General features: G+C 34.2%; 1 protein-coding gene across 1 annotated transcript; it reads left to right on the top strand.

The window, feature by feature from the left end:
• Window positions 1-180: 180 nt before the first annotated feature.
• On the top strand, window positions 181-26,868 carry LOC149780795 (RNA polymerase II subunit A C-terminal domain phosphatase-like). Its single transcript, XM_089937874.1, has 6 exons — window positions 181-389; window positions 9,203-9,292; window positions 11,214-11,304; window positions 17,427-17,552; window positions 19,059-19,306; window positions 20,319-26,868. The coding sequence occupies exons 1-6, from the start codon at window positions 181-183 to the stop codon at window positions 22,192-22,194; spliced, it is 2,640 nt and encodes an 879-aa protein (XP_089794000.1). The 3' UTR covers window positions 22,195-26,868.
• The last annotated feature ends 627 nt before the right edge of the window (window positions 26,869-27,495 follow it).

Consider the following 27,495-nt stretch of genomic DNA (forward strand, 5'->3'; position numbering starts at 1 on the left):
TCAATTACGATTGGTCAATAATATTAGCCGCTGTAATCCAAAGAAATACATGTAAAATGAAAGGAACACAGCAATTATGTTAGAAGGTTTTGATGAGCACAACAGGCTATTTTAAAATTATTTTATCCATGCTACATCGCTGTTAAATTACCGAATTTTATTAACTGCGCAGTAGCAATTATGGCGACCACCGTGGTGAAGATCGCTTTGCCAGTTAAAAAAATTGCGAAAATAACAAAATGGAAAGTGAAGAAGGGACAGAATATATCCAGAGGAACACTGCTTTGTTTCTATGAGACAGATGATGAGAAAAATCAGAAACTTAAGTCGAATCATATTGCCAAAGTCAATGAAATACACGCCAACCCGCAGGATCCAATTCTGCCCGGGTAATTTTATGACGAGATCTAATGATGTTTATCATATTGACTGCCCTTTTATCTGATCGATAATTTGCCTATGATAGTCCTGGCCATCTCATTTTCAGTAACGCGTAGGCCTACTTACAACTGCCGTCCAATATGAGTTGGGTTAGTCCTAGTCCTACAACTTAAGACACATCAGCCGATATTTTAGTTTGGGGGGTGGGGAGGTGATGGGTCTTGCCACCTAACTAACAGTGCTGTGTAGCGTGTTTTGATGTCCACTAACTGTCACGAAAGCCAGAAATATCACACACAACTGGCAACCAATAACGACGTTTTTCTACAAAGTAGTTATGTTTTTGCCAGACTTTACTTACCTCGATGTCTTTTCTCGTATAAATTCAAATTCTCACAAAAGAAATGGACCTGTTTTTAAGTTTTATCGCCTACATTTCAGTTGGCTGGAAAGCGATGAAAGCTGATAATGCTGAAATCAGGTTAAGTTTAAATATTCTTTAACGAAACGAATAAAAATATATTATGCCTGTACGCCAGACCAAAAAAACCCTTACAAAGACAAAAGAAACCTTATACAACAGTTTTAAAACAACAAATGCTATACACAAATTATTATGACACATATTTACCATATATACTCACGTATAAGCCGAATAATTTAGGAAAATATAAAGGCCTGGAAGAAATGGGTTTGGCTTATCCACGGGTCAGTGTGTATATTTAACAGTTTTTAGGTCTTTTTGTTGACTGCATATTTTCTGATTTTTGCAACATGAATTTAAATAATAGTAAATATCAACTTCATAAATCATGGGTTGGTTGGGTTTACCATGGATACCATGCTGAACTATAATGTACAGTACTTACACAGTGCAAAGCATGCATAGCGTCACTTAAATCCTTACTTATTCCCAAACATAGATGCAGATGTTGCTTTATTCATTGTTTCGACCAAACTGCATTCTTCCAGATAACATTTCAGCTAGTTCTTAATAGCTGCTTCATTTACGTTGAATCACGTGCTCACTTGTTACTCATTTTCAATGATATAAGCGATCCTACACATTGAAAAGGTATGCATGTTTACTTGTACAAGACACATAACCATGCTAATTTACATGTTTACAAAGAGTAGTCATAATAAAGGATAAAATTCTCATAGAGATAAACTAAGATCAACATCAATCAATTTTAGTTTTGTGTTTTAGCTGAACAAACATAACTTTCCACACATTAGAAAGCTTGATGTCTCGGTGTCTCCTATGTTGATAGTCAGCAAGTTTGTCTTTCATTTTGCATCAGCAGTACAAGCCACTTAATCATTAAAACCCTGAAACTGGCTTGTGATAAAAGGGACTTTTGACCGGTAACTATACTAGTTTAACATTGGTATATACGGTATAAAAATGCAAGGTGTTCACTCATGTAAGTTTCGTTTGTGGGAATGGAGCTATAGCTTATGGAGTTATAGCATTCGTAGTGATCATTTATAGCATTCGTAGTGATCATTCTTGAAACTGAAATTAATTGTGGACCATTTTATTGTTGTGGTTTATCTTTTTGTTCTGGTTTATCTTTTATTTTTGTATTATTACAGAGGTAAAAATAATCATTCATTTGCTAATGTTTAAATTTAACATCCTATTTAGTAAAGAAGTGAATGTTTTATACTAAAATAATTATTTTGTCAGAACAATAATTCACAGGTGATACAACAGAACATGTAGGACATTTCTTGTTTAGAAGATATGAAAATCGGAGACAATGTAATAATCAGGAGTTCTCTACAAAAATCGGAAGATATTATGAAATCGAGAAGTAGGCGTGGAGTGACCCCAAAAATCGAGAGTATTAGGTCGCTTACATCAAAGCAAACTACAACTCAGCTTTTATGGTATTAGCATAATTTTCGAAGCATTATTTCTGAAACTTTATAAGAAAACAGAAAATTAAATAAAAAAAATACAAGTTTGCCTAAATAAATGCATTTAGAACTTGTGCATCTTGAGATGCTTCAGAGTTGTAAGTTGGCTTATACACGGGTCATGCACTTTTTAGTGTTTATACCTGTTCAGTTTGGGGGTCAGCTTATACGTGAGTATATACCGTACGTAATTATTTACATTTCTGAAACTCTATTTCATTCTTTTTATTTATAACACTATCATCTTCCTGCTTTGGCTTAGCAAAGAAGCGTTTGATGGATGCTTCCATCTTTATTTCAAAATTTCTTCCATGCAGTTTTGCCCTGAAGTGTTTCTCCAGATCTTATATGCTCGACACCACCACTTTTATGTTTTTACTACATATTTTACAAAAAGCATGTGAAGATCCTAACTTGGATACATCTACAATGCCAGGGAAGACTTTAATCCAATCAACCTTAAACTTGCCACGACCTTGGTCAGTGTTTTGAAGCTTGCATTTCTTTGAGTTTGGCTTAGCCATTTGATGGATGGAATATTTCAACTAGATGAGAGAAATAAAAATAAAACATTTAAAAATTTAGATTTGCCTTGTGATAGAAAAAGATCTCCCAATTACAGATATGTTATGAATTTATATTTGTCCCCATAAACCCCAAGATATTATGCCAGGAGCTATCCGAAAATTGAAATGTAGAAATAATTTTTTTTACAATGTAGTAGTCCAGAGTTTATACCACATAAGCTGTTGATCATTTCAATTAAAATTGCATATCTGGTGTTTGAAAAGTTATCAATTTGCTATATGTTGTGCCGATTTTGGTAACAAACTTGATATAAATTGGCAGTGTTTCATGTTTTCGAGTTAGTCACTATCTGTACTACGTCCTTCATTATGGCAATGCATCTTCCTGTTTGCATTACCTATCTAACAAACTTAACTCAAAACTATAACAGCACGATAAAATGTCTTTATTTTTAATTAGTATATTGTTACAAATTTTAATAAATCGACTTTATCTCCACACAGAAAAGTTGGACGAATTACGGTTACACCAACATGATTGCCACACGATGTAAAGTATGAAAATTGATGTAAACTTTATGCGTTTGATAGTAATAAGTAAAATAATAAAATAAATATGTATAAAATAAGAAAACATACATACTACACAGGTAGTTAGTCAGTATTAGAAATCCGAATGAGCGTCTAATCTCCGAGTGAACAAGATCTTCACATACTGGAGTTGAACCATGAATGAAACTCATTTCATTATCAAAGGAAAAGTGTGGTTTTGAGTATGATTTGATTGATTGTTTCGGGCTTCCATACTCTCACTGAATTCTCGTGCTAGAAAAAATTATGCCAAGAGTTCAGGATGCACACAAAATGAAAAAACGTACAAAACGGTTGTATGGCCATACACTGATGCAAAAGGAAAAAAAACGTACAAATTATGGCTAAACTATACAAGTTGACACATATGCTATTGGAACTGTAAGCAACATTTCATTTCGTACAGGAAACATATCCATCCACCACATAAACTTACTTAGACATACTTCGGCATACCTCAACTACTGCCGCATTGCAACAAATTCATATGTATGTCAACAGAATATAATAATGTGTCCATTTGCTTGTGTTATATTTTCATTCAGCCAGGATAAAGACAGCACAGTAAGTATATTAATTACACATAAATTAGTGGAAGAGTGTCGATATGTGCTGCCAAGTGTGTGAGATATTCCTGAAACTTTGAATAATCATTCCAATGTCATCCGAAATCCGAAATGGCTATACAGGGCCGTTATTTGGATTGTAAGACATAGCACTAAAACCAAAACAACATGTGCTATGACTTACATTGTAGGACTAGGACCTAGACCCTGATATTTATGTTTTGGGCGTTGAGGATTTATTGCCTAAATAAATGTGATGTGTTGTGTGTTTTGATGTCAACTAATATTGTAGTCTGAGTTTCCTCTGTCCCTTGCCGCAACATTTTTGATATTTGGACGTTTATTTTGGGGTTAGGGTCAGAGACCACTGCCTATCGAAAAGTTGGGTAGCGTAGGGTAGCTGCTTTCTAGCCGGCCTTGCAAACTTGAATGACTTTTCATCGAGATATACCTGCATGAAATCGATAGGAATATGATTTTTTTTCTTAAAACTCATGAGCATAGCATTTGTCATGTCTTGAATCCATTGACAGACAAGACAAAATTACAAAATTACATTGTTGTTGAAATTTAACCTGGATCTCACCCTTTGCATTCCGATTCACATGACTATATAAAGCTTGCAACCTACATGTCAATAACATCAGAGGTCAAATAGTCACTTTATATCAACAACACACAAATTTGTTGCACATAGAATTAGGAAATGTTATATTGAAGTAACTTAATGTTTGTAAATAAATATAATGCACACTTAATTTTCAACATATTTATTCTGAGAACAATGACCAGAAACCTGTCGGTATTGCAGCAGGGTGAAGGAAACCATTTTGAACCAGTACAGAGCATGTGTCAGTGATGTTTTTGTTGGTATCACATGACTACTGCATTGAAGTTTACTCTCCGCTTAGTGCATCTTGTTTTCTTCAAGTCGCTGCAACATTTACAGATTTCTGGCCATTGTTTTCAGAATAAAAAATTTGAGAAGTTCATGTTCTTTCATTTTTCTATAAAGATTACGTGACTTTCAATTAAAATTTAATTGATTATATGTACTTTACTGTATATATCCTGATGGAATCAGAATCGGATAGTAGCAAATAGACACAAATTTCATGTTCCATTCATCTGGTTGGAATACAGTGGAAGTCAATAATGTTGAAATTGGATTAGGTTGAAGAATGTTTCCTTAACAAAATGAATAAAAAATATACTAATATTGAAGAAAATGTTTACATAACTTCATTTCGTTCAAGATATTTGTCATCATTGTAACCAATTTTGGCATTTTTTTCTCCCATCACATTAAAAGAAACTAAAATGTAGGTTAGTGGAACTTGAAAACATGTCCATTTGCTTTTTTGAGAATTCGAAATTATTTGAAAAAAGACATCAAAGTAAGTCAAGTCCACCGTTATTTAGGGAGTAAGACATAGCATCAAAACATAAATGATACGCCTTACATTGTAGGACTGGAGTTGGGTAATTAAAGACACAGGTACCTGATGGTCGGTTGTCAAATAACATCAAAATTCACTCAGAAACTGAAATACACACTGAAATGCACAATTATTTATATGTTTTGGGTGTGCATATTGGTGTGCATCCCAATATTATGATTCAGTATTGTTTTAATAATAACAATAAGGAAAACAAACTTTGATTTAAGTGGTTGTGACATGAATTATTTACTTTTTACCAATTTCTGGTGCAATTAATATAATGACGTCACTTGGTTTTACTCTGTTAGACATGTATGATAAATCATGAAGCAGTCAGAAATTGAAATATATGGGTGAGATTTTGATGGTGATAATCCCGAATGTGTATTTACATATTTTCCATGGAAATATCAAATACTTGTGTGTTTTAAAGTAAATAAAGGCATGACAGACATATAACATCATTTATTCATTCACAAGTCAATTGGTCTTAACATTCATACTGGTAATCTAATTCAAACATGCATTTGATATTTTGAAAAAGGTACAACCACAATAGTATCATTTCCAGACAGATCTAATACAGACCCATCTTTTTCTTTGAAAAAGAATTTTTTTAAAACTAACCTGATTATTTACACATTTTGGATTTCCTGGGAAACAATGGATTTATATATGTATATAAATATGGAGGATTTAATAATAATAATTATAATAATGTTAATAATAATAACAATAATAGGATAATTTATGTATGTGTTGATTTATAATAATAATAATAATAATAATAATCTAGTTCAGTCTTTTTGTTGTTGTTCTAGGGTTTAACACCATTTTTCAACACAAGATAGGCTATACATGATGGCCATAGTTCAGTCTGAGAAAAATACAAACTCATACACACTTTTAAGTCAATTTAGGCTCTCAGATTGATGCATCCATAATGATTTATTGCTCACCGTAAAATGGATTGTAAATTCACACACATGGTTTCTGATTTCACTGGAATGAAGAGCTCTTCAAGGGAGCCTATTTTCAAGGGTGGTAACACCATTTATCAAACAGGTCTGTTGTTGATAACTTGTAGGATGTCTTTGACAGGTGTGTTTGGAAGGCATTCATATAGAATGATTACCCTCATTAAAAATGTAATTGATGTACTGAAAAGTTAGTACCAGCTAATGCTGTTTATTTGGGGCCCAGAGTGGCCGAGTGGTCTAAAGCGTTCACCTTTACGGATCACTGCCATCTCACCTCTGCGCCGGTTCGAGTCTTGGATTCAGCCAATGTGGGTATTTGAGAACGCTTGCCAGTAGCTTCTCGTGGGTCGGTGGTTCTTTCTGGGGTTTTCCTGGGTTGTTCCTCCACCATTAATACTGGCCGCCATGTATAACCTATCATATGCTGAAAAATGGAGTTAAACCCCACAACAAGAACAACAGTGTTTATTATCTATAGACCAATCAACATTTCTCAAAGGTAGATACAACTGACATCCCCTTTCATTAGTCAGACAACAATTGGAGTAAAAATATGATTTGCTCAGTAAGGAGTTAATTCATATTGGTCATACAAATTATGCAAATCTAATAAATGTTAGATTTTGGTCTCAGTTTACAGTATGCATTATCTTTTATATAACATATCTAAAATCTGCATTATTTCTGCATGTAATTGTTGTCATTGAGGAGACACATGCATAATTTAAGTTATTATTTAGCAAATGATTAAATGGATACAAATAAGTATTCCAAAAACATTCTCAGAAGTCAGATTGTCAGAGATTATTTTGATGTTGCCCATTTCAAGGAGACATGGAAGCAGAAGCAGTTGTGTGTTGGCACAACACTTCCCTGAAAAAGGAAAAGCAAAGAGCGAATTCATTGATATTGGAATATTTCAGTGGTTTACTCAGTTTTGACATGTTTACTGGATGGATACTTAAATCTGCATGAGAACTTTACATGGAAAAGTAGATATAATTTTTTTTTATCATATATAAAACATGATTAAAATTAAGTTAACTCAGTTCTGCTCATGGTTGGTTAAGTTTTCAGTACAAAGTCTTTTACCAAAATGTATCTCACTCTCTCTCTGTCTCTGTTTCTGTCTGCCTGTCTCTCTCTCTCTTAAAAATCTAGCCTTTTCTAAACCTTACCTATCTACCCATTTATTTCTCTCTATATATTGGTCTTTTCTAACTATATTGCATTCTATTTACTCATCTAGATATCAATATGTGTTTACTATTTACATACATGTATATCTTTTTGATAATTTTTTTAAATGAAGTTGGAAACAAATAAAGTACAGGTTGACTATTTATAATTGGAGGGCGGGGCAAAATTGAAAATTTGGAACTGTGTCATTGTAGCATTTCCTCAGAAATGTCTCAATCTATGCATCGTCAGGATAGATAGCTCTAACCACTAGGCAACCGGTGCAGTGACGAATCTGATAGTTTCACTCAGCAGATCAATATACGTATACATCAATACCAACAGCTCTTGTCATGGATTCCTGGTATCTATGGTATAGTATCCATTCTCTTTCTAAAATTAGTAACATAGTATAGATCTACCAGTCTCTCAGGGCAGTTGTACAAGTCAAGGGGGGCAACTCAGATTTAGTGAAATTGTATGTTCTCCCTTGAATATTGTTCCTCTAAAGGTAATACTTTAAACAATAGTTTTAATGAAAATACATGAAAATATTCCTTGTATAATGTTGTAGCTGATAATATAAATTCTCATGAAGAAAATTTAGAATATTATTATTATGATTATTTAGAGACGTCTGATTACAGTGGTATAACAAACGTAAATAGCAATATTTTGGCAATATTTTCTTCTGTCTGTTCTTATTTAAATTAGCATCACTGTGTTCTGTACATTAATTGGTTCTAAATGTTCTTCTCAACTGTTGTTGTGTTTATATAATGGATAATATTGTAATAATAATTTTTAAAAAGATCAACGTGCTGATTACATGTATACAGTTAATACATGGGTTGCTTTAGCCATAAGCCCTGGTTCATGGCCACTGAAAATTGGGCAGATTATTTTTGTTGGGTTTAGAAAATGACTAAAGACATGTATCACTGTTTTCTTGACAGTGCCAGCAGTGTCTATCATTGCCAGTGCCAGCTATGGCCGGCATTGACAATGTGAGCAGTGTCTATTAGTGCCAGTGCCAGCAGTATCTATCAGTGACAATGCCAGCAGTGTCTGTCAGTTTTTATGTTCCATCTTAAAGATTTTAGTTTAAAAGTTTGATGATTATACAGTCATAATCCAGACTATATAGATATAAACAGAGGTAAACTTTATCATTGGAATAAAACAAAAATATGTAAAATAATGGTCAAGGGGCTCTTTACACCGACTTGGTATGTGAGATACATTGCTTCTTTGAAGCTTTCTGAAGTATTTCACATAGCTAGTTCGTTGAGTTGCTTTCTTCAAGCCCTCAGTAGTAGGAAGAGACATACTGTAGTAGTCACTTGGTTTCAGCTCATGTCATCATCAACAGCTTGTTAGGTTATGGTTCATTTGCAAATATTTTCTAAAACCTTTGATAGATTCTCATCATTCTTGGCATGAATCTTTATGAAGCAAAGGGAATTCATTCTTTGACATGCTTGCTCACCACGTTTACCATGGGGTCAAGGTCACAGTCATACAAAATATGCGTAAAAATTTCAAGAAAGATTTTTTAATTTGCCTGTTTTTTCTAAACCGCATCTTGTTAACGAAATATTTCATTTCAGGCAGGACATTTTGACCATAGAACCCATAGCATGTAGCCATCCTACAGTGATGAAGGACATGTGTGCTGACTGTGGAGCAGACTTAAGGAGGTCAGTACTGTTGTTTGGATAATTGATTGATAACTGATGAACATAATATTTACATCTGGTTATCAGATAATTATGGTGGTCCACATCAAACAGACAAACACACATTCGTTGAGTTGGTCATAGTGGGAAGGTTTTGACTTAGTGTATGACATGCACTGGGCTTGCAGTTAATGGGTTGCAGATTCAAATCCTGGCCATACAAGCTCAGGTCAGCTGATATAAGAGTGTTTCTGAGTTAGATACTTTACTTCCATTATTTTGGCACAAAATCTTATTTTATGTGTATGACGTGTTAATGCCCTTTAGTCAATCTAAGCAAATATGATGCCATATATATTCACTTAGAAGTCTAGCCCATCTTCAAACAACTTAGACCCAGATATACCATTGCATAGTGCACTGGTAGATCAGGGTCAGTGTTGTAAGTTCTACTGATTACTCCTTTCAAACTGCATGGACCCAGATCTGCCAGTGCATTATTCAAAAGCAGATCTGGGTCTGTGCCATTTGTATTTGGACTCATCTATCCATCCATGCATTTGGCAGTAATATAAATCTAAAATTTAGAAATATTGAAGGACATGAGTCCTGCATTTGTCCACATACAGATGTGTGGGTGAACAGTTCAGGTGGGAATGTGAGAATTAGTAATCAAGAAATACATATTGACATTATGCTTTCTTGCAGATTTCTGTCACCAACTGAAATAAGTATTCCAGAATTCATAACTTGTGCATTGAGATCAAGAAACATTATTTTGTGGATTTCATGGCGATATCATGTGTTATACTTACTACAAATACATTTTGAATATACATCTGCATTTTGGCAAGCTTCAGCATGATTCCTCAAAGTACAAAGCTTCTCTGGTTTTCAGTAGACTCTTAATTTGTTCATGAAAGATAACATGGTACTTTTTTTTATTACCGTAGTATCAAAATACAGTATATACTTTCTTAGAAGTTGAATCAACTGCAGACAACATAGATCCTGAAATGCCATCACCGGTTTGTGTTTGTTCCACTGATTACTCCTAACAAAATGCACAGACCCTGATTTGCTGGTACATTATATAATGGCAGATCTGGATCTATGCAGTTTGCAGTTGGACTCATCTTAGTGATGGGAATCAGTCAGAATTTCATAATCGATAATTAGTTCCACTTAACCAATTTATATTCGATTATAATAGGTTACTAAGATCATTTTTTTTTTTGTTTCATTTCATGTACAGTTATATATTTGCTCAAGAGTTCAAAACATTAGTAAATGTAGAGGAGTAACTTATTTTGATGACATCTATACTTTTACTTGATAAAAATATGACATTTTTTGTGTTGTATTTTTTTTTGTTCTACAACTTTATTAAATGAAAGCAACTTTTTGTGAGTGAGTTTTATGGTATACTGCGAATGCATTTTATTCTGATGGAAATTACTGTTCTTGGTTTTATGAAATATTACATTTTTGTTGATACTTATCATATATACATGCTTATGTGAAGTTTTGATGCAGACAACGTATACTCTGATTTTCCATCCCACAATGCACCAGAAGATTATGGTCTGTGTTGGTTGTTTTACTAATAACTCTTTGTGTAATGCATAGACCAGGCATGTGCAACCTATGGCCTGCAACCATGTTTTTATCTGCTTGTTTACATCAAAGGGTGTGGCTTTAGAAATTGCTTATCCAGTCTGCACTGTTGAGAAAGTTTCACATGTCTAGCATAGATCAAGATCTGTTTGCACATCTGTGCAGTTCGCAGTTGGATTCCACATATATGGGAGTATGAACGATACAGTTATAGCTTGGGGAAGGGCTCTTGTAGTTTCTTTTGAAAGATTATTGAATTTTTGGGAAACCATGAAAACCACAAAAATTTATACCCCACAAAACTCTTTATTTTTTGTATGTAAAGAGAGAATGGAATGGCTGGAGACAGGAAAGAAGAAGTGAAAGCCTCGGTGGCCATGGTACACTGCATTCCAGAACTCATTGTCAGTGAAGAGGTAAGTTTATGCATGTATGTTTGGTCCTCTAATGTATCCATTTGACCATTGGCGATAATTACATTCATCCTGATATGTACAAAATATACGGAACAGAATAAAGCTTTTTTTAATAAAAATAAATTTTGGGCCACTAATGCTATGTAACATGCCTCATAAATATGAAATATTAATTTTTTAAATGATTTCCTTTTTAAATTGGATATAATGGATCGCTGTATTAAACTTTTCTATGTACTTATGTATATTTGATTTAATTTAATTGTCTGTTTGTAAATTTAAATATTTTTGAAAATTTCATTACATGTCAGAGTAATGTAATTTTGTTTACTAGGAATTTGATATTTTCCAGAAATTAGTTTGACCTGACTGTTTAGTTGAAAACACCTAAAATAGAACTTTGTATCTTTTTGCTGACCTAGTTCCTGACCTTGATTGAGAATGAAGTAAACAACTTTTTTAAAATTCATTCTTAATGTGTGAATGAAAATAGTAAAATTGAGGCTGACTGGGACTACGTGACTTTAGACGTAAATACTTCTATGCTGTTCTCAAAATTCTGGAGGGTTGACCCTCATCCGGGAATCTGTTTTGCGTCTCAATTTACTGTATAACCTTCGTCTTTAGAGGAATTAGTCAGTCAGGCGCCTAAACACTGGGACATAAGGTGTTTTATTTTATCTGTTGTGACCAGTTGAGCTATATTAAAAATTGTCTTCGAACTATTTGGATTCTAAAAGATTAATTCTTTTTCCTGGAAATATTTGAATGCTCATACAGAATTCTTGGACAAAGACATTTCTTGAAATTTTATTCGGAAATTCGGAAATTCATACACCAGAATATTGTCTGTGGAACAGCATAGAACTGTAGACACAACAGCACAATACTAGCTATAGCATGTGCCATTGCCTTCCATTTTGGATTTTTCATTGGGACTCAGAACTCAAATTTCATTAGAACATTTCATTACTAGGACTTCTAAAAAAAATTTTTTCGTGGATTATTCTTGGATCGTTTTTGGATTTGATTCTTAAAACCGTAAGTTCTTATTATTTTTTCATTTTTACATTGTTTTTCCAGAGAAATAAATTATTTATTAAAGTTTTCAAAGCTTGTTGTTTTCACTTTTTGATTGTTACTGTTTATTAGAGCCTAAACATGTGACATAAGACTTTAAAAAAAACAGGGATGGATTGTTTTATACAGATAATTAATCACCCAAATAGCTTGTCTGTAATCATCTTTAGAATCAATTACCATATATATTAGCTTATGAGTTGAGTCCAGGGTCTGTGTTGTTTGCAGTTGGAATTGAGTTGTAAGTGAGTCTGTACAGTATCTTTTATTGGTGGGGGGAGGGGTCCACTCTGTTGGCTGATATAATTACAATGAAAAGTTAAGTACAATGGAATTTTGACTCTAAACTGATTAAATTTGTTTAGACACACCTGTAATTTGACAGCATATTGACATGAAGGCCTATTCATGCTTGTACAAGTGATCCTAATCCACTATCAAATATGGCTATTGTTGCTAACAATAGAAAACCTTTGAATAACTTTTCAGCTTGAGCATTACCTATGGCAGCTAGATGATTTTCACCACAGTGTGAATTCCAAAATAAGAATAAAGAATATGTTACATTGAAATTTAGCTGTAAGTTGCTGACCACTATGTTACATTGAAATTTAGCTGTAAGTTGCTGACCACTATTGGATTTGGATCTATAGTGCCAGAAACTGAACTGGAGGTCATAACGGTCAGTGTGTTTTTAACATAGCTTTTGGTTGAGCTTAATGTTGTAGTTGCTGCATCAGACCATGTTTCTAATCTATTTAGATGCATGTTTCCCAAACTGTTAGTAGCATGTAGCTATCAGTGTGGTAGAATAAAAACTACTGCCATTGTATTACAATACTGCAAATTGAATTCAGGAAGACTGTCACGAACTTTCCTTCCACTTTGCCAAATACTTAAAATAGGGGAGGGTGAATGTTTGGGACAGGCAATAATCACTCAAAGAACGAAGACAAACAGCGGAAAATACACATATAATATTATATTTATTGACATATATCACAAATAATGCACACACACAAATCCTGTAACAATACCTCTCCTGATAATAATAAAATATTAAATGGAATAAAATTAATAGAAACTGATTCAAATCCTGTTATTCAGCTCTCTTTTAATTGTACAGTTCTATCATTGCACTACATTAGGAAATCATCAATGTCAGTTTTCCCTGCTTGTATCCTGATTCGAATATCACTTCACAGATTGACTCCATCAATTTAAACAGTTTATCGTCCATAAGTCACCAGTATATATATATATATATATATATATATATATATATATTGACATATTCTTCACAAAATAAAATCAAAAGGTGGTCACAATTCAACGCTATTCATTGTCCAGAATTTGACACTATATCTTTGCTTTCCTGTTCATATTTTGAACCTCTCCACTGGGCAGGATGCTTTGTGAAGCCCTAGTCAAGATGCACACTCCCATATTTCCAATTTACCCATCACTCACCATAATGCTCTGAGATTTGTGACCCCACCCCCTTCCTGTACATTGAATCTATTCTTTGTTGGCCAAAACACTCAGTGAGTGCTATGTGGTCACACAGACTCTCCTGCCTACCTGCCTTCACCACTTCTATCTCTGACTGCTTTATGTTCTTAAAACATATCAATATATGTATCCCAACTTGTTTTCCATGCAGCATGGCTATCTTGCAGGAACATGTTTTTTCTTAAAATCACAATGTCAGTATAGCTCAGTGAGTATAACCTATGTTCACTCTCGGCAAAGGTTTGCCCAGACTGTTAATTTGATGGGTTTGTGTGACAAAGACATTGTGAATAACATTTCATTCCAACACTTCACTGTAGAAATTGATGCAGCGTTGATTTGGAGACGTTGTACCCAGTTGTTGTAGATATAGATGGGGTTGTAGCTGAAGCTCTTTCATCAATTCCAAAATATGATGGAACCTCTACTGGGGAAAATATTTTCACATTATTAGATCATGATTTGAAAAAAAGAAATGGAAGTTGTAATATATGTATAACACTTGAATCTGACAATGCTTCAGTGATGACAGGTTGCAATAAAGGTGTGCTTGGACATGTAACTAATGTGAATTCCTTAGTTTACCTAAATGGATGTTTGCATATTGAATACATTTAGTAGCTGAAGAGGGGCTGATAAACTGCCTATTAGTTTTAATGTCTTGTTATTATTATTTGGATTAAAGTGTGAACAGACAAATGGAACTGAAAGATCTTTAGACACTTTGTGGGAAAAAGCAGACAGAAATACTGAAGTGTTGTATAACTAGATGGTTGTTTCTTGGTGAAGGTATGAAGAGACTGCTAAAATGATGGGAACCTTTATTTTGAACACTGGGAACCATTTCAAATGTATTTTGAGGAAGAAATGAAGAAATGACAGGTTAGAGGCAAAAAGGTAGCAGGACACAGGGATTCTTGTATGAAGGATAATGGTACTCCGATGTCCAGTAAGGAACGAGCAAAAAGGTACTCCGATGTCCAGCAAGAAACAAGGATAAAGGTACTCCAATGTCCAATAACAAACAAGGAAAACAAGACAGTACATGCAGGGAAACTTTGAGCTCTGATAAATCTAGAAGTCTGGCTAGTACTACCTTGAAGTCTGTGTCAGCAGGCAAGACTGAGAAATTACAAAACCCAAGGAAGGTGCTTTAGAGGAAGATAAATCACAGAAATCAGTTGAGAAGGACAAATCAGGGTTTCAGATATCATCAGTTAGATAGCACAGGAGGATCACTAAAAAAAATCAGTTATAGAGAGGAAATGGTTATGAGTGTGTGTAAGGCTCTGCAGTTTTGGATAATGAAAATTTATTGCTTATTTCTAAAGCACATAATGGATAATTCTGCTATTTAACAAGCATGACCTAATCTTTTAGCAGGAAGGGTCTGACATCCATCATAGAGAAAACATGCTTGAATTATTCAAGGAATTGCTTGTCCGATTCAGAAAGGTGACATAAATTTCACAAGCCATCAGTCTTGCATTTATTATCATTAATGCAAGAAACAAAAGTCAGATGATACACTTATAGTAGGTTCAGAAACAATAAAATACATGGCTGAAAGTAAGTTTTTACAAAGGTAGCCTCAGTAAATTCTATACAGATGTAAGGGACTATTTTACAAGTGTTTGTGAATAAATTGTTAAGAGGTTTCCCTTGAATAATGAACTTCCAAACACAGTGCAGTTGCTGATGGGTAAAAACGAAAGATGAATATTTCAGCAGTATGATATCCACACAAATCCATCAAGATTTTGGTGTATGGAACCAAACTGCCAGGACAGCTTGAAAGCAGAGTTTTGAATTGCCAAAAGGAGGAAAAATGAATCCTGAGATCTTAAACACTACAAGAGATGACCATGAGATCAAACAGCCATTGAAATACAAATTGGTAATCCAGCATTATGAAGACTGTGCTTATTGTGGTATGCCAAGAAAGATTTTTTGGGGGGTTGAATGGTCTTTTGTGTTTAATGATACCACAGCAAAAAGTGGCAATATGATGCTAACTAAAAGTAAAATTTGAAAAATATAAGAAAGAAGAATTGCAAGTATATATATTGTGGGGAAAAAACCTTTCAGATAAATATAAACATGAAGTACAACAATATAGAATATAAAGGTAATTACGTTAAAATTCCGTAAAAGTTATGTAAAATATAAGATAACAGTAATACATGCAAATTTGTTTATCAGCTGGTCAATGTTTTTATATAAAATACATTGAAGAGACAAAAACTTTTTGAGCAAGATGAATGCAAGAACAGATGAGAATATGGATTTTCGAATTCTGCAAAAGTGCACTTACAAAAGTGAAATTTTTAAGTCAGCACAGAGATTGAAACATTCATCTGTTACCATTTACTGCAGCTTCCTTTCAACATCTATTCCATGAATAATACCTGTGTATTTTAAATAGAAAAAAATAATCTGCATACTAATATTGTCATGATTTGCTTCACTGGATCACAAACTTGAAAATATGTAACTTCATGGAATGGACTAAATAATGGGAAATTGTAAAGAAAGCAAAAATGTAACAGCAAATTTGGTTCAAATCAGAAAATTTATAATACTGTAAAATTTGTCAATAGCAATCAGGGGCCCCGAGTGGTCTAAAGCGCTCTCCGTTACGGATCACTACCATCTCACCTCAATCTGCATGGGTTCGAGTCTCAGATTCAGCCAATGTGGGTATGTGAGAAAGCCTGCCAGTAGCTTCTTGTGGGTCAGTGGTTCTTTCCGGAGGTTTTCCCGGGTTCTTCCTCCACCATTAATACTGGTTGCCATGTATAGCCTATTGTGTGCTGAAAAATGGCGTTAAACCCTACAACAACAATAGCAATCACCCATGTGAAGAAACAAAACTGGCCTTTGTATTTCACCACTGTTTTGACAGAATTTATATATCACCGTGTAACAGAGGACTGACTCTTCCTCTGGGCAGCTTGCACAATTAGACTTAGGAATATCTAAATTAATCAGTTCTCAGCTTGCCGAGAGCAGAAGAGTCAGCTGATGCAAGAGGCCTGTTATGAATAGTGAATGAAAAGAAGTTTAATGTGACAGTGGTTATGACATGAATAAGAACTTTTGGTTGCATTTACAAACAAGTTTTGTAAATATTGAATGTCTCTTGACCCTAACAAAATGAGATGAATTAATGTCTCCACATAGATTAACTTTTTCATCAGATATAAAAAATTACTCTTTTAAAAAATACCTGTCACACTGTCACAAAAGGTGGTTCATTTCTGCCGCAACTATGCATTTACTTTTACCACCATCTAGCTAATGAATTGCTTTGACCATCTTTGTTTCATGATTGAAAACCTAATTATTTCAGATTTGACATGTTGACACTTTTGTGTTACTTTGACTATATGATTGGAGTACTGTGAGTACAAGTGAGATAGGAAACATTTACACATTGATTACTGTGTTATTCCCTTATCTTATTAATGCGTTTCATATCACATTTAATCAAATGAATTTCACATTGAAATCACATAATGCAATTTCAGATGGCCCAGGAACTGGGGAAGGCCGATGAGGAGAACCTCCTGAGGACAAGGAAGCTGGTATTACTTGTGGACCTGGATCAGACCTTAGTTCATACTACCAATGACAACATTCCCCCTAATCTCAAGGTAAGGTTACTGTTACTGCAGTTAGAAGACTAGAATTTAGCTGAGAGAGATCAGTCATCAGTGGAAGAGTTGATTCAAGTTTACATGCGATTGTCAGTGGTCAGCAATTCTTTTTATTTTATTTTATTGGAGCTAAAATTTAGATTGGTTTTGTTGATTAGAATGCTTTTTGACATGTCTCAAGACTGCTTCTTCTGTTGACATGAAGACATATTTACAAGTCTATAATAATTGGCATATGCATAACTGTGTATGGTTTCTCAGATATCAGTGAATTATTTATTTAAAAAAAGGAATAGGAGATAATTCTTACCTACATGCATATATTCTTACCACCTATACTCACTTATAAATTGAGTCCAACTTCAAGCAAAATAGACCCTGATCTACCATGATGCAATGCACCAGCAGATCAAGGTCTGTGTTCTTTGCTCTGTTGACCACTCCTAACAAGTTGCATAAACCCAGATCTGTCAGTGCATTATGCAACAACATGTTTGGGTCTGTACAGTTTGCAGTTAGAGTCGCCTTATAAACAAGTGCATATGGTGTATACTTATTGAAAATCACAAATTTTGTGCAATTATAAAATTGTTGCAAATTGTGTCAGGAAACTGTACAATAGAAAGGCCAACATTTACCTAAACAGAATGCGGAAGTTTGTAACTGGAAATTTTTAATCACAATAGCACCATGTTATACAGTGGATGTAATACCTATTGAAGTGGACTTTGGGGTATTACTTTTTAAGAAAAGGTCGGATTTTAGCTTTTTTCTAATTTGATTTCTGAATCTCTAATTGTAATGTGCCCTCTGATAATATCTCACATAGGAATAAAACGACCATGTTTCTTTCATCTGTGTTGTTATTTCATGCAAGAACATATTTTGAATTAGGTAAGGCAAACTTCCAGCAGAAATTTATATTTTATCCATTTTTATAACGTTTGTGGCACTAACATGCTAAATATGCTAAAAATGAAAGATGAGCAAACAAAATTTAATGATGTGAAAATATTGATTTATAGTAGATAAATTTGTAGATAGATTGATAGATATTTATTTAGACAGGTAGATCAATCGAGATAGACACATAGTTGTCTAGACAGATTGATGAGACATAGAGACAGGCAGATAGATTGATGAAGATAGACATTGATGACACAGACAAGTTGGTAGATTAGTACAGATAGTAGCTAGATGGGTAGGTACACAGAAAGATAGGAATTTTTGTAATTTACTTTCAATTTTCAGCTTGTATAGCTTGTAAAATGTATATATCTATTTAACTTAAAATGTAAAACATTAAACTCTTGCAATAAACCTGTATGTAAATGAAAAAGTGTATTTATGGCACTGTTTTGTGACGATAGTTATTTTATGTGAAGGCATTTTAGGCAGTTAAAAAGAAGACTGTTGACTCTAGGGACTTGTCAAATGAATAAATTCTTTGTAGGGATATTTTAAAGAAATAATGACATCCAAATTTTTCATTTTATTTGTCAGGATGTGTACCACTTTCAGCTGTGGCATGGTAGACAGTTGCTGTGGTATCACACTCGACTGCGGCCTCACACCAAAGAGTTTCTTGAGAAAATCTCAAAGCTGTATGAACTCCACATCTGTACATTTGGTGTCCGTTTGTATGCCCATACCATAGCCCGTTTCTTGGACCCAGAGGAAAAATACTTTTCCCACAGAATTCTCTCTAGGGATGAATGTTTTGATGCCACATCAAAAGTTGCTAATTTGAAGTGAGTGTTTTCAACTTTTTTAATGATTACTGGACTAGTAAGAGTTTAATATAAATATTATAAGTATAATTATGCACCGTGAATAAAGATACAGAACTTTCTTATTAGTGGAAAAAACAATCATTGCTTTTAGTGCATTTAATATTTAAACTTAAACATGCTAGATGCAAACACAAGTGAATTTTATATGCATATCAGTTTAAAATTAAGTTTCTTGTTTTACTTTGCAGGAGAAAAATATGAAAACTTCTGTCTCTTCTCAGTTGATATAGTGTAATACATACTTTTTCATCCGATATTTGGACTTTGAAGTTCTATTCTCAGATAACAAATACCTAATGTAAATTTACTTAGGTACAATATAAAATGTTGATTTTCATTGTAAAATCCTAAGAAGGAATGGAGAATAGTAAAATGTTTATACTTAAGCGCTTTATTATTTTCATGAGTAATTTCTAATGCATAACAGTGGAACTCATTTATCTGAACTTCATTAAGCCAAATCAGTCAAAACACCAAAATCCACCTCGTAAATAGTTTGATGGAATGATGCAATGTAAAAAGGGCAAAATCAATAGAAAAACTTGAGAACCCCTGTCAAATGCTAACATATGCATACTGGAAACGTCAAAATAACATCATGGAACTGTTTTAGAAGTGAATAGAAAGATGTCTGTTAAACTCGACTTAAACAGACTTGCTAATATTTTGGCATGAGGAATTAATCCTCTTGAGGCAGTTTTTATAATAATTAAGGTGTTTTGCTAATTGTGGCAGAAGGTCCAAAGGCGGTTCTGATTGCAAATCTGGATATCTATGCATGCAGATATGTTACATCCAAAACACTTTTATCAAAACTCTTGTTTGTTCAAACATATGTTAGCCCCCTCTCTGGATAAACAATATTGTTGCATGTATATAATGGGTGATATCAAAAGTGTATTGCAAGGTTTGCTTAAGCATGTTGTTCTTTGAGTTTTATGTTTGCACAAAATTTCTCACCATTTTCCAGGGCCTTGTTCCCATGTGGAGATTCTATGGTGTGTATCATTGACGATCGTGAGGATGTGTGGAATTTCTCACCCAATTTGGTCCATGTTAAACCCTATCGATTTTTCCAAGGGACTGCAGACATCAATGCTCCTGAAGGCTTGACAAAGACTGAGAATGATGATAAACCTGTCGTTCACATGGTCAGGAGAATATCTCATTCCAGTACTGACCTTAATGAGGGTTCAGGGGATGATACTGTGTCTTTGGCACTTGGTAAAAATGGCAAATCATCAGATGACAAAGAAAATAGGTCTTCAGATGGAAACAGAGAATCTGTCTGTTCCTCAGCAGAAGAAAAGGAGATGACAGATGACTCAAAGTCTGATGAAGTGAAAAATAATTCAACAGAGGATGATAAAGGGAAATATAGTACTAAGGAAAGAAAAACAATCAACTCCTCAGATGACAAAGATGTTTTTGTTACAGATAGCCAAGGAGATAAATATGTAACTTCAGACAAAGATCCTCAGAAAGGAAAGTCTGATGAAGAAAGTGACAAAAGTGAAGACAAGGAATTGAAACATGAAAGTGGTTCCCAATCCAAGGAAGGTGTAAAAAATGATGATACAAAGAAAGATAATAAAATAAAGGAAACAGACACCACAGAATTGATAGAATGGGATGATGATGATGATTATTTATTCTATCTTGAGGAAATTTTGACCAGGATACACAAAGCATTCTATGATTTTCATGACCAACTCAAGACGAAATCTGCATCTCAGGAAAAACCAAACTTAAAATACATTATACCTTATGTCAGGAAAAAGACATTGAAAAATTGCAATGTAGTATTCAGTGGTGTCATTCCAACAAATATGCCTGCTGAAAAAAGTAGGGCTTTTAATGTAGCAAAAACTTTAGGAGCAAATATTCAGTCATCTGTTGTGCCCAGGAAGTCAGCTACAGACAAAGAAGCTACCACTCATGTGATTGCTGCAAAGTTAGGTACCAATAAAATAAAATTGGCCAAGAAATTCAAAGATATACACATAGTTACCCCAGACTGGTTATGGAACTGTTACGAGAGATGGGAACATGTAGAGGAGGCTTTGTTTCCACTTTCAGAGAACTATTGTAGCATAGCTTATTGTGACAGTCTCAATCTTTCTAAAGTGGATAAGACAGATGCCAACAGTGATAATAATCAAACCAAAAGGAAATCAGAGGAAATGGAAGATGATAATTCTGCACTAAATGGATGTAGCAAAAGAGGAAGACAGGAAGTAGGAAAGGCAGAAAGTGACATGGAAATACCTAGTTCAGTGACAGTTCATTCATCAGCCGTGCAGCCATCAACTTCTGATAGCAGTAAGAGTGCTTTGTTGGAGGAGCCAGGACCATCCCTTCCACAAACAGAAACCAAATTTTCCTTCACCTACAACCCTCTGTATGCTTTCTCAGATGATGATCTTGAGTGTATGGACAAGGAGGTGGAGGACATCATGGAGGAAGGGGATGATGACTCAAGTTCCGAGGATGAGGAGGAGCGGGACAGTCGGATCCGGAACCAGGTCCTGAGTCAAAGCAGCTCTGGGCTTGATACAGAAGAAGAGTCAACAAGGGATAGCCTGTCTGCAGACTTCCCAAGGGGCTGGAGTGTGAAAGACCACAAAAGTAGCCCACGGAAAGTCTCATCTGATGATGAGAAAGGGAGTAAAAGTCCAGAAGAGGAGGCTGAAGAGGAGAGTGAAACTGAGCTGGAAAAATATGAAAAGACAATGGAAGCTTTTGCTCCAGAGTCTGAGGGTGATTCTGATGACTATCAAGACTCTATAGGGTCAGTTGATGAGGAAATTGCAGAGGCTGTGGAGAAAGAATTAATGAGAGATTAGGAGAACTACTGATGTGTATTGTGTTAAAATATTGCATCAGAGCTGACAGAAATTTTCTTTGCACTTATTCTTATAGTTCTAACGCCTTTGTTTATGTAATCTGTTTATTGTCTTCTGTATTTTTGTTATGTACATTTGAGTATTTGTTATATTAAAAAATAAATTCACTTTGAAAATAGAATCAAATGATCAGATTCTGTTTGATTTTAAGGTACTTTAGGATATTGAACACAATTCTTAATCAATATAATTAACACCTGCTATCTTTTGAACATTAATATTAGGGTGTTATGACGTTATGGTCTTAAGCGAAGTAACAGAAAAGAGTAAAAACCAACAAGTTTTGTAAAATCAACAAATAGCTTATTTCTTCTTTAAGTACATTACCCAATCATAATACCTTAGGAGAACTAATACTAACATGCAAATCTTGCCCTCCCAGATAACACTTTTATCTAAAAGAAGCTGAGTTATCTGCCTACCTAGGTGGCGGTCAGACATGGTGATCTCCCCTTGGTATAGTGAAAGGTGCCAAATCCTGTGGACATCTCAATTACTACTTCCATCTGTGCTAGAAAGCACACTCTAGCCATAAGAGACTTCGCAAAAGCCAGATTCAACTTTGGAAGCATACCATTTCAAGTTTTTTTCTCTTCCAATTGCCAATAAAGCTCTACCATTACAATTTTCTTACACTTTGTCTTCTTCTCACATTAATAGCACTTAGTCAGCTGCACAGGTAGCTTCATGATAGGTTTTGGCTACAAGTATTTTTTATATGTACACAAATCCCTATGCCTTTAGGAAACATTATGTATGTATAATTCCATTATTACTGGGTACATACAGGAGAGTTTTCTATACCAAGGCATTTTTAGCTTTTGGACACCATACTTCAATGATTTTACCTGTACAGGCCATCCTTGTTTCTTCCCACAGGTAGTGTTGTAATTACAATCATCTGCTATCACTAATTTCTAGGTAAAACATAATATGGTACAGCTTTGCACTGCACCCACCCTGTATTCAAAACAAAGATAGGCACATGCCCACAGGATTATAATTTCGACCTTCCTACTGGTGGTATTGACAGTTATATTATACGTGTATGCTGCATTGCTTTATTAGACCATCTGTTTTCAAGGAGAATAGAGCTTTACTCTAATTTATATTATTAAGAATTTGCAGTTTTTACTACTATCAGTAATTTAAATTGTTTTGGGTGAAATAGAATAGATACTATGCCATATACATAAAGGGACTGAAAAAAACCCAGCTGAATTTCATGTGGTGACAATTATTTTTTGTATCTGTGCAGTCTTTTTTTAAACAAAACATTTGCTGACAAATGTGTTTTCTTCAACTATACTTTTACACTTATCTAAGCTGTAGTTATATTTTGATGCAAAATTAATTCATTTTTTTACATTTTATGTACTTTTAATAAAACCAGATACAAAAGCTTTAGTTATCTCCCTTTAACACACTTGAAAACAGAAATTCTAATTTTGGTAAATACATTTCCATATCCATCCCTTGGATGGTGGAGGTTGTGGGTTCGATCCCTGGCTGAGTCATACCAAAGACATAAAAATGGTACTAACAGCGTCCTCGCTTGGCATTCAGCATTAAGAGGTTAGTGTTAGGACTGGCCAGCCTGGTGTCAGGATAATGTAACTAGGTGGGACATCATGCTACATGTTAGACTTTGTAAACATGCCCAAGACATTGAGATCCTGGTTGAGGATGATTATGAGTCAAATTCACACCATTTTTTTATGTAACTTTGCGTCTTATTGGCTGTCCTAGGCATGGCTATAAACTGCCACACTGCAGACATCATAGGTATATGACTGAAAAATTGTTAAAGGTACATTAAAAATCCAAATCACACACACACACACACACACACACACACCTTCTATGTGTGCTTGGTGGAACTGAGTTCTTTGTTATATAATTACATATTCTCCCTTGTAAAATTTAAACTTTAAAGTAGCTTTATTGAGATCAACATTGTACAAACATGAAATGAATCTAGAATTGTAGATATTGCCTCATGATGTATTCTCTCATAAGATCAACTTTGAAATGATTCAGATAAATGTTTTACTTTTTCTAGGTCACTTGGCCACAAGATGAAGTGAACTTATGGTTTAGCCTTGTGCCCATGATGCACAATGTATTATCTGCAGTGGCTCTTCAGTACATCAACAATTGTTTTTCAGCACTCTGGCAACCATATTTCTGATCAGATTTCAATCAAATTTGGAACATAGGTTTTTTTAAATTATATTTCCATCATTATACAACTTGTGATTATGTTATATATAAGTGATGTCATTTTTGGAAAAGTTCATTAACGACATTCATGCATTCATGTGGTAATCTTGCATCTGTTTGGTTCTGCTTGTTACCCTCTCTAGAAGCCATATTGGTGATTTAAATTTTTTAAATTTTTTTGCTTATGTCATCAAGATCTTGGTTGATTTGGATAATAAACAAGAGCCATGCATCTTAATTAGGTGATCTTCATCTAATTTGCTAAATGTTTTACCATTCCAGAAACAATAATATAGATCTGATTTTGGCTTGTATCACTAATACATTCATTTTTTTATTATTATGAGCAATCTAAAGCGCTCTCCATTACAGATCACTGCCATCTCACCTCTGTCTGCGTGGGTTCGAGTCTCGGATTCGGCCAATGTGGGTATGTGAGAAAGCTTGCCAGTAGCTTCTCGAGGGTCGGTGGTTCTTTCCAGGGATTTTCTGGGTCCTTCCTCCACCATTAATACTGACCGCCATGTATAGCCTATCATGTGCTGAAAATGGCGTTAAACTGTTCAACAACAACAAGAAGAAGAAGATCTAACCATAATATTGAAAGGCCATATTTTCTATCCAAGTTTAATAAAAATTGGTAAATAAGTTAATATCATCAAAATGTTGGATGATTTTTATTATGACAAGGCTATGTATATTTACAAGGTGGTCATGTATGTGAGATTTTTTTACCACTCTACAGACTGTATTTATGATAGGATTTTGATCAGACTGTGTAAACATACCCAAGTCATCGAGATCCTGTTTGAGGAGGATTAGGAATCAAATTCACACCATTTTTTAAAATGCAACTTTGCATCTTATTGGCTGTGCTTGTCAACAGTCTGGCAAGAATATTTCTGATCTGATTTCAGTTTTATTAAATAGTCTTATATTATCAAAGATGTTAGATAAATTTAATCAGGAGCAAGATCTGCGCATATTAGGTGATCTTGTATTGGATGGGTTGATTTTGTTGTCACTTTGAGACCGACTTCTAATTGATGTTTGCACCCCCTCTTACCATTGTCAGAGATTCTATAATGAGTGAGATCAACAGCTGTGAATTAAATATCTTGAACCTTGTTACTGTAAAACTCAGTAAGTAGATTTATATTAGGATCATGGATGACATTGATTATGAACAGGAGACCGTTATATTATGTATGCCGTTATCTTTGGAAAGAATTTGAATCAGAATATATTAAATTAAAATTAACATGATAAAAAGTTTAGGAGATTGTGTTTTTCAATAGCACATTTGCCTGCTTGGTGGAACAGTCAACTGTTAAGTGATTCAAATCAGGTGAGAATATCAGGATCACTTGAGAGTCTTGTTTTGAATGGAAATGTCATAAAACATAACACTGTACATTTAAACCCAGCCTCTAGACCACCAGCATATAGCAGCCACCAGCTCATATTATTTTCAGTCCCTTATTTGCTTGTAAGTAGTGACCATTTAACTGCACCTACTTGTAGTCATGTGTAGTTTAGTCAGATTTGCTTGTAAGTAGTGACCATTTAACTGCACCTACTTGTAGTCATGTGTAGTTTAGTCAGATTTGCTTGTAAGTAGTGACCTTTGAACTGTACCTACTTGTAGTCATGTGTAGTTTAGTCAGATTTGCTCGTAAGTAGTGACCATTTAACTGCACCTACTTGTAGCCATGTTTAGTTTAGTCAGATATGCATTTTATGTAGAGATTGTCTTCATTGTGATTTATCCATTATTGTATATTTCTGGCTAGCTAGTTAGCTCTGCTTATTCTGTGTCCAACTCAGCCTTTTTTAAAAATCTATCTTTTATTCAAAAAGACACTTACATATCAATAAGCACCTGTTTGAGAAAACATTTTCGTCTGGTTCCTTCGTTTGCACAGGATTTGCAACTTTTGGCTCTAATTTGAGTTCAGTATTTGCTAAAACATATACAATCTTTCAGAGGTCATCCATTTTGAACTCCATTTAAAATATAGTTTTAGAAGGGGACCAGTTTCTTTAACAGTGGGATAAAATATATCAGAAAGCTTCTTTTTTACATGGTCAGAAAATATTAGCAACACAAATGTCTATCTTTTAAAAAACTCATGCTCATCGTGTTTTATTTTTTTATATATATTTGTTGACAATAGAAATGTTACAGATAAAACAGTGCCTGATTAAGATATTTTATCACATTGTTACATTTTTGTCTTGCATGTAGCATGCCATAGATTGCACCAGCAATGAAACAATCTTTTTATAGAAAACTGCAGGTGCCAGTTTTCACATTTTGTGTTTTCCTTCATCTGTTGTCCTTCATTTGTGATGTTACTGTTTATTGAAAATTAAAGTTTTAAGTAAAGATTTATTTCATTTGATTTATTTCTCAACTATTTCATGTTTTCTGATTGCCTGTGAGTAATACTTCAACTATTTTCCGAAAATCCATTAACTTGCCTTACAATCACAAGACCAGTCAGCCGAGTCCAAAGTATGCCTTCTGTCCAAATTATGCTGTCGATTTTATATGTTATAAAGTAATTGTTTCAAGATTTTCTATTTTTTGTATCTAATGGTACAGTCAAGTCTGATTATAACTGAGATTTTCAACATAGCAGATATTAGGTGGGCATTAAGTTCATGTTCTGAGAACGTTTGGAATTCCCTGTCAACATATTTTTTGTAGCCTATCATATAAAACATTGCAATTTATTTCAGGAATGCTTATATTTAGAAACAGAATATAGCAAATGACATTATTCACTTTCAGAAGGATGAAAGTTTTAATTTGATTGATGAATCAAAAGCTAAATAAAATATGACCTCATATTGGTGCCCATTAGTACTACTTGTATATGCAGATTCATATTACATTCAACAGGGTGTTCTATTGGTGCCCATTAGTACTACTTGTATATGCAGATTCATATTACATTCAACAGGGTGTTCTGTTGGTGCCCATTAGTACTACTTGTATATGCAGATTCATAT

Source organism: Sinohyriopsis cumingii, chromosome 16 (assembly GCF_028554795.1).
Source record: "Sinohyriopsis cumingii isolate HCF-2022 chromosome 16, ASM2855479v2, whole genome shotgun sequence".
NCBI classification, from domain to species: domain Eukaryota; kingdom Metazoa; phylum Mollusca; class Bivalvia; order Unionida; family Unionidae; genus Sinohyriopsis; species Sinohyriopsis cumingii.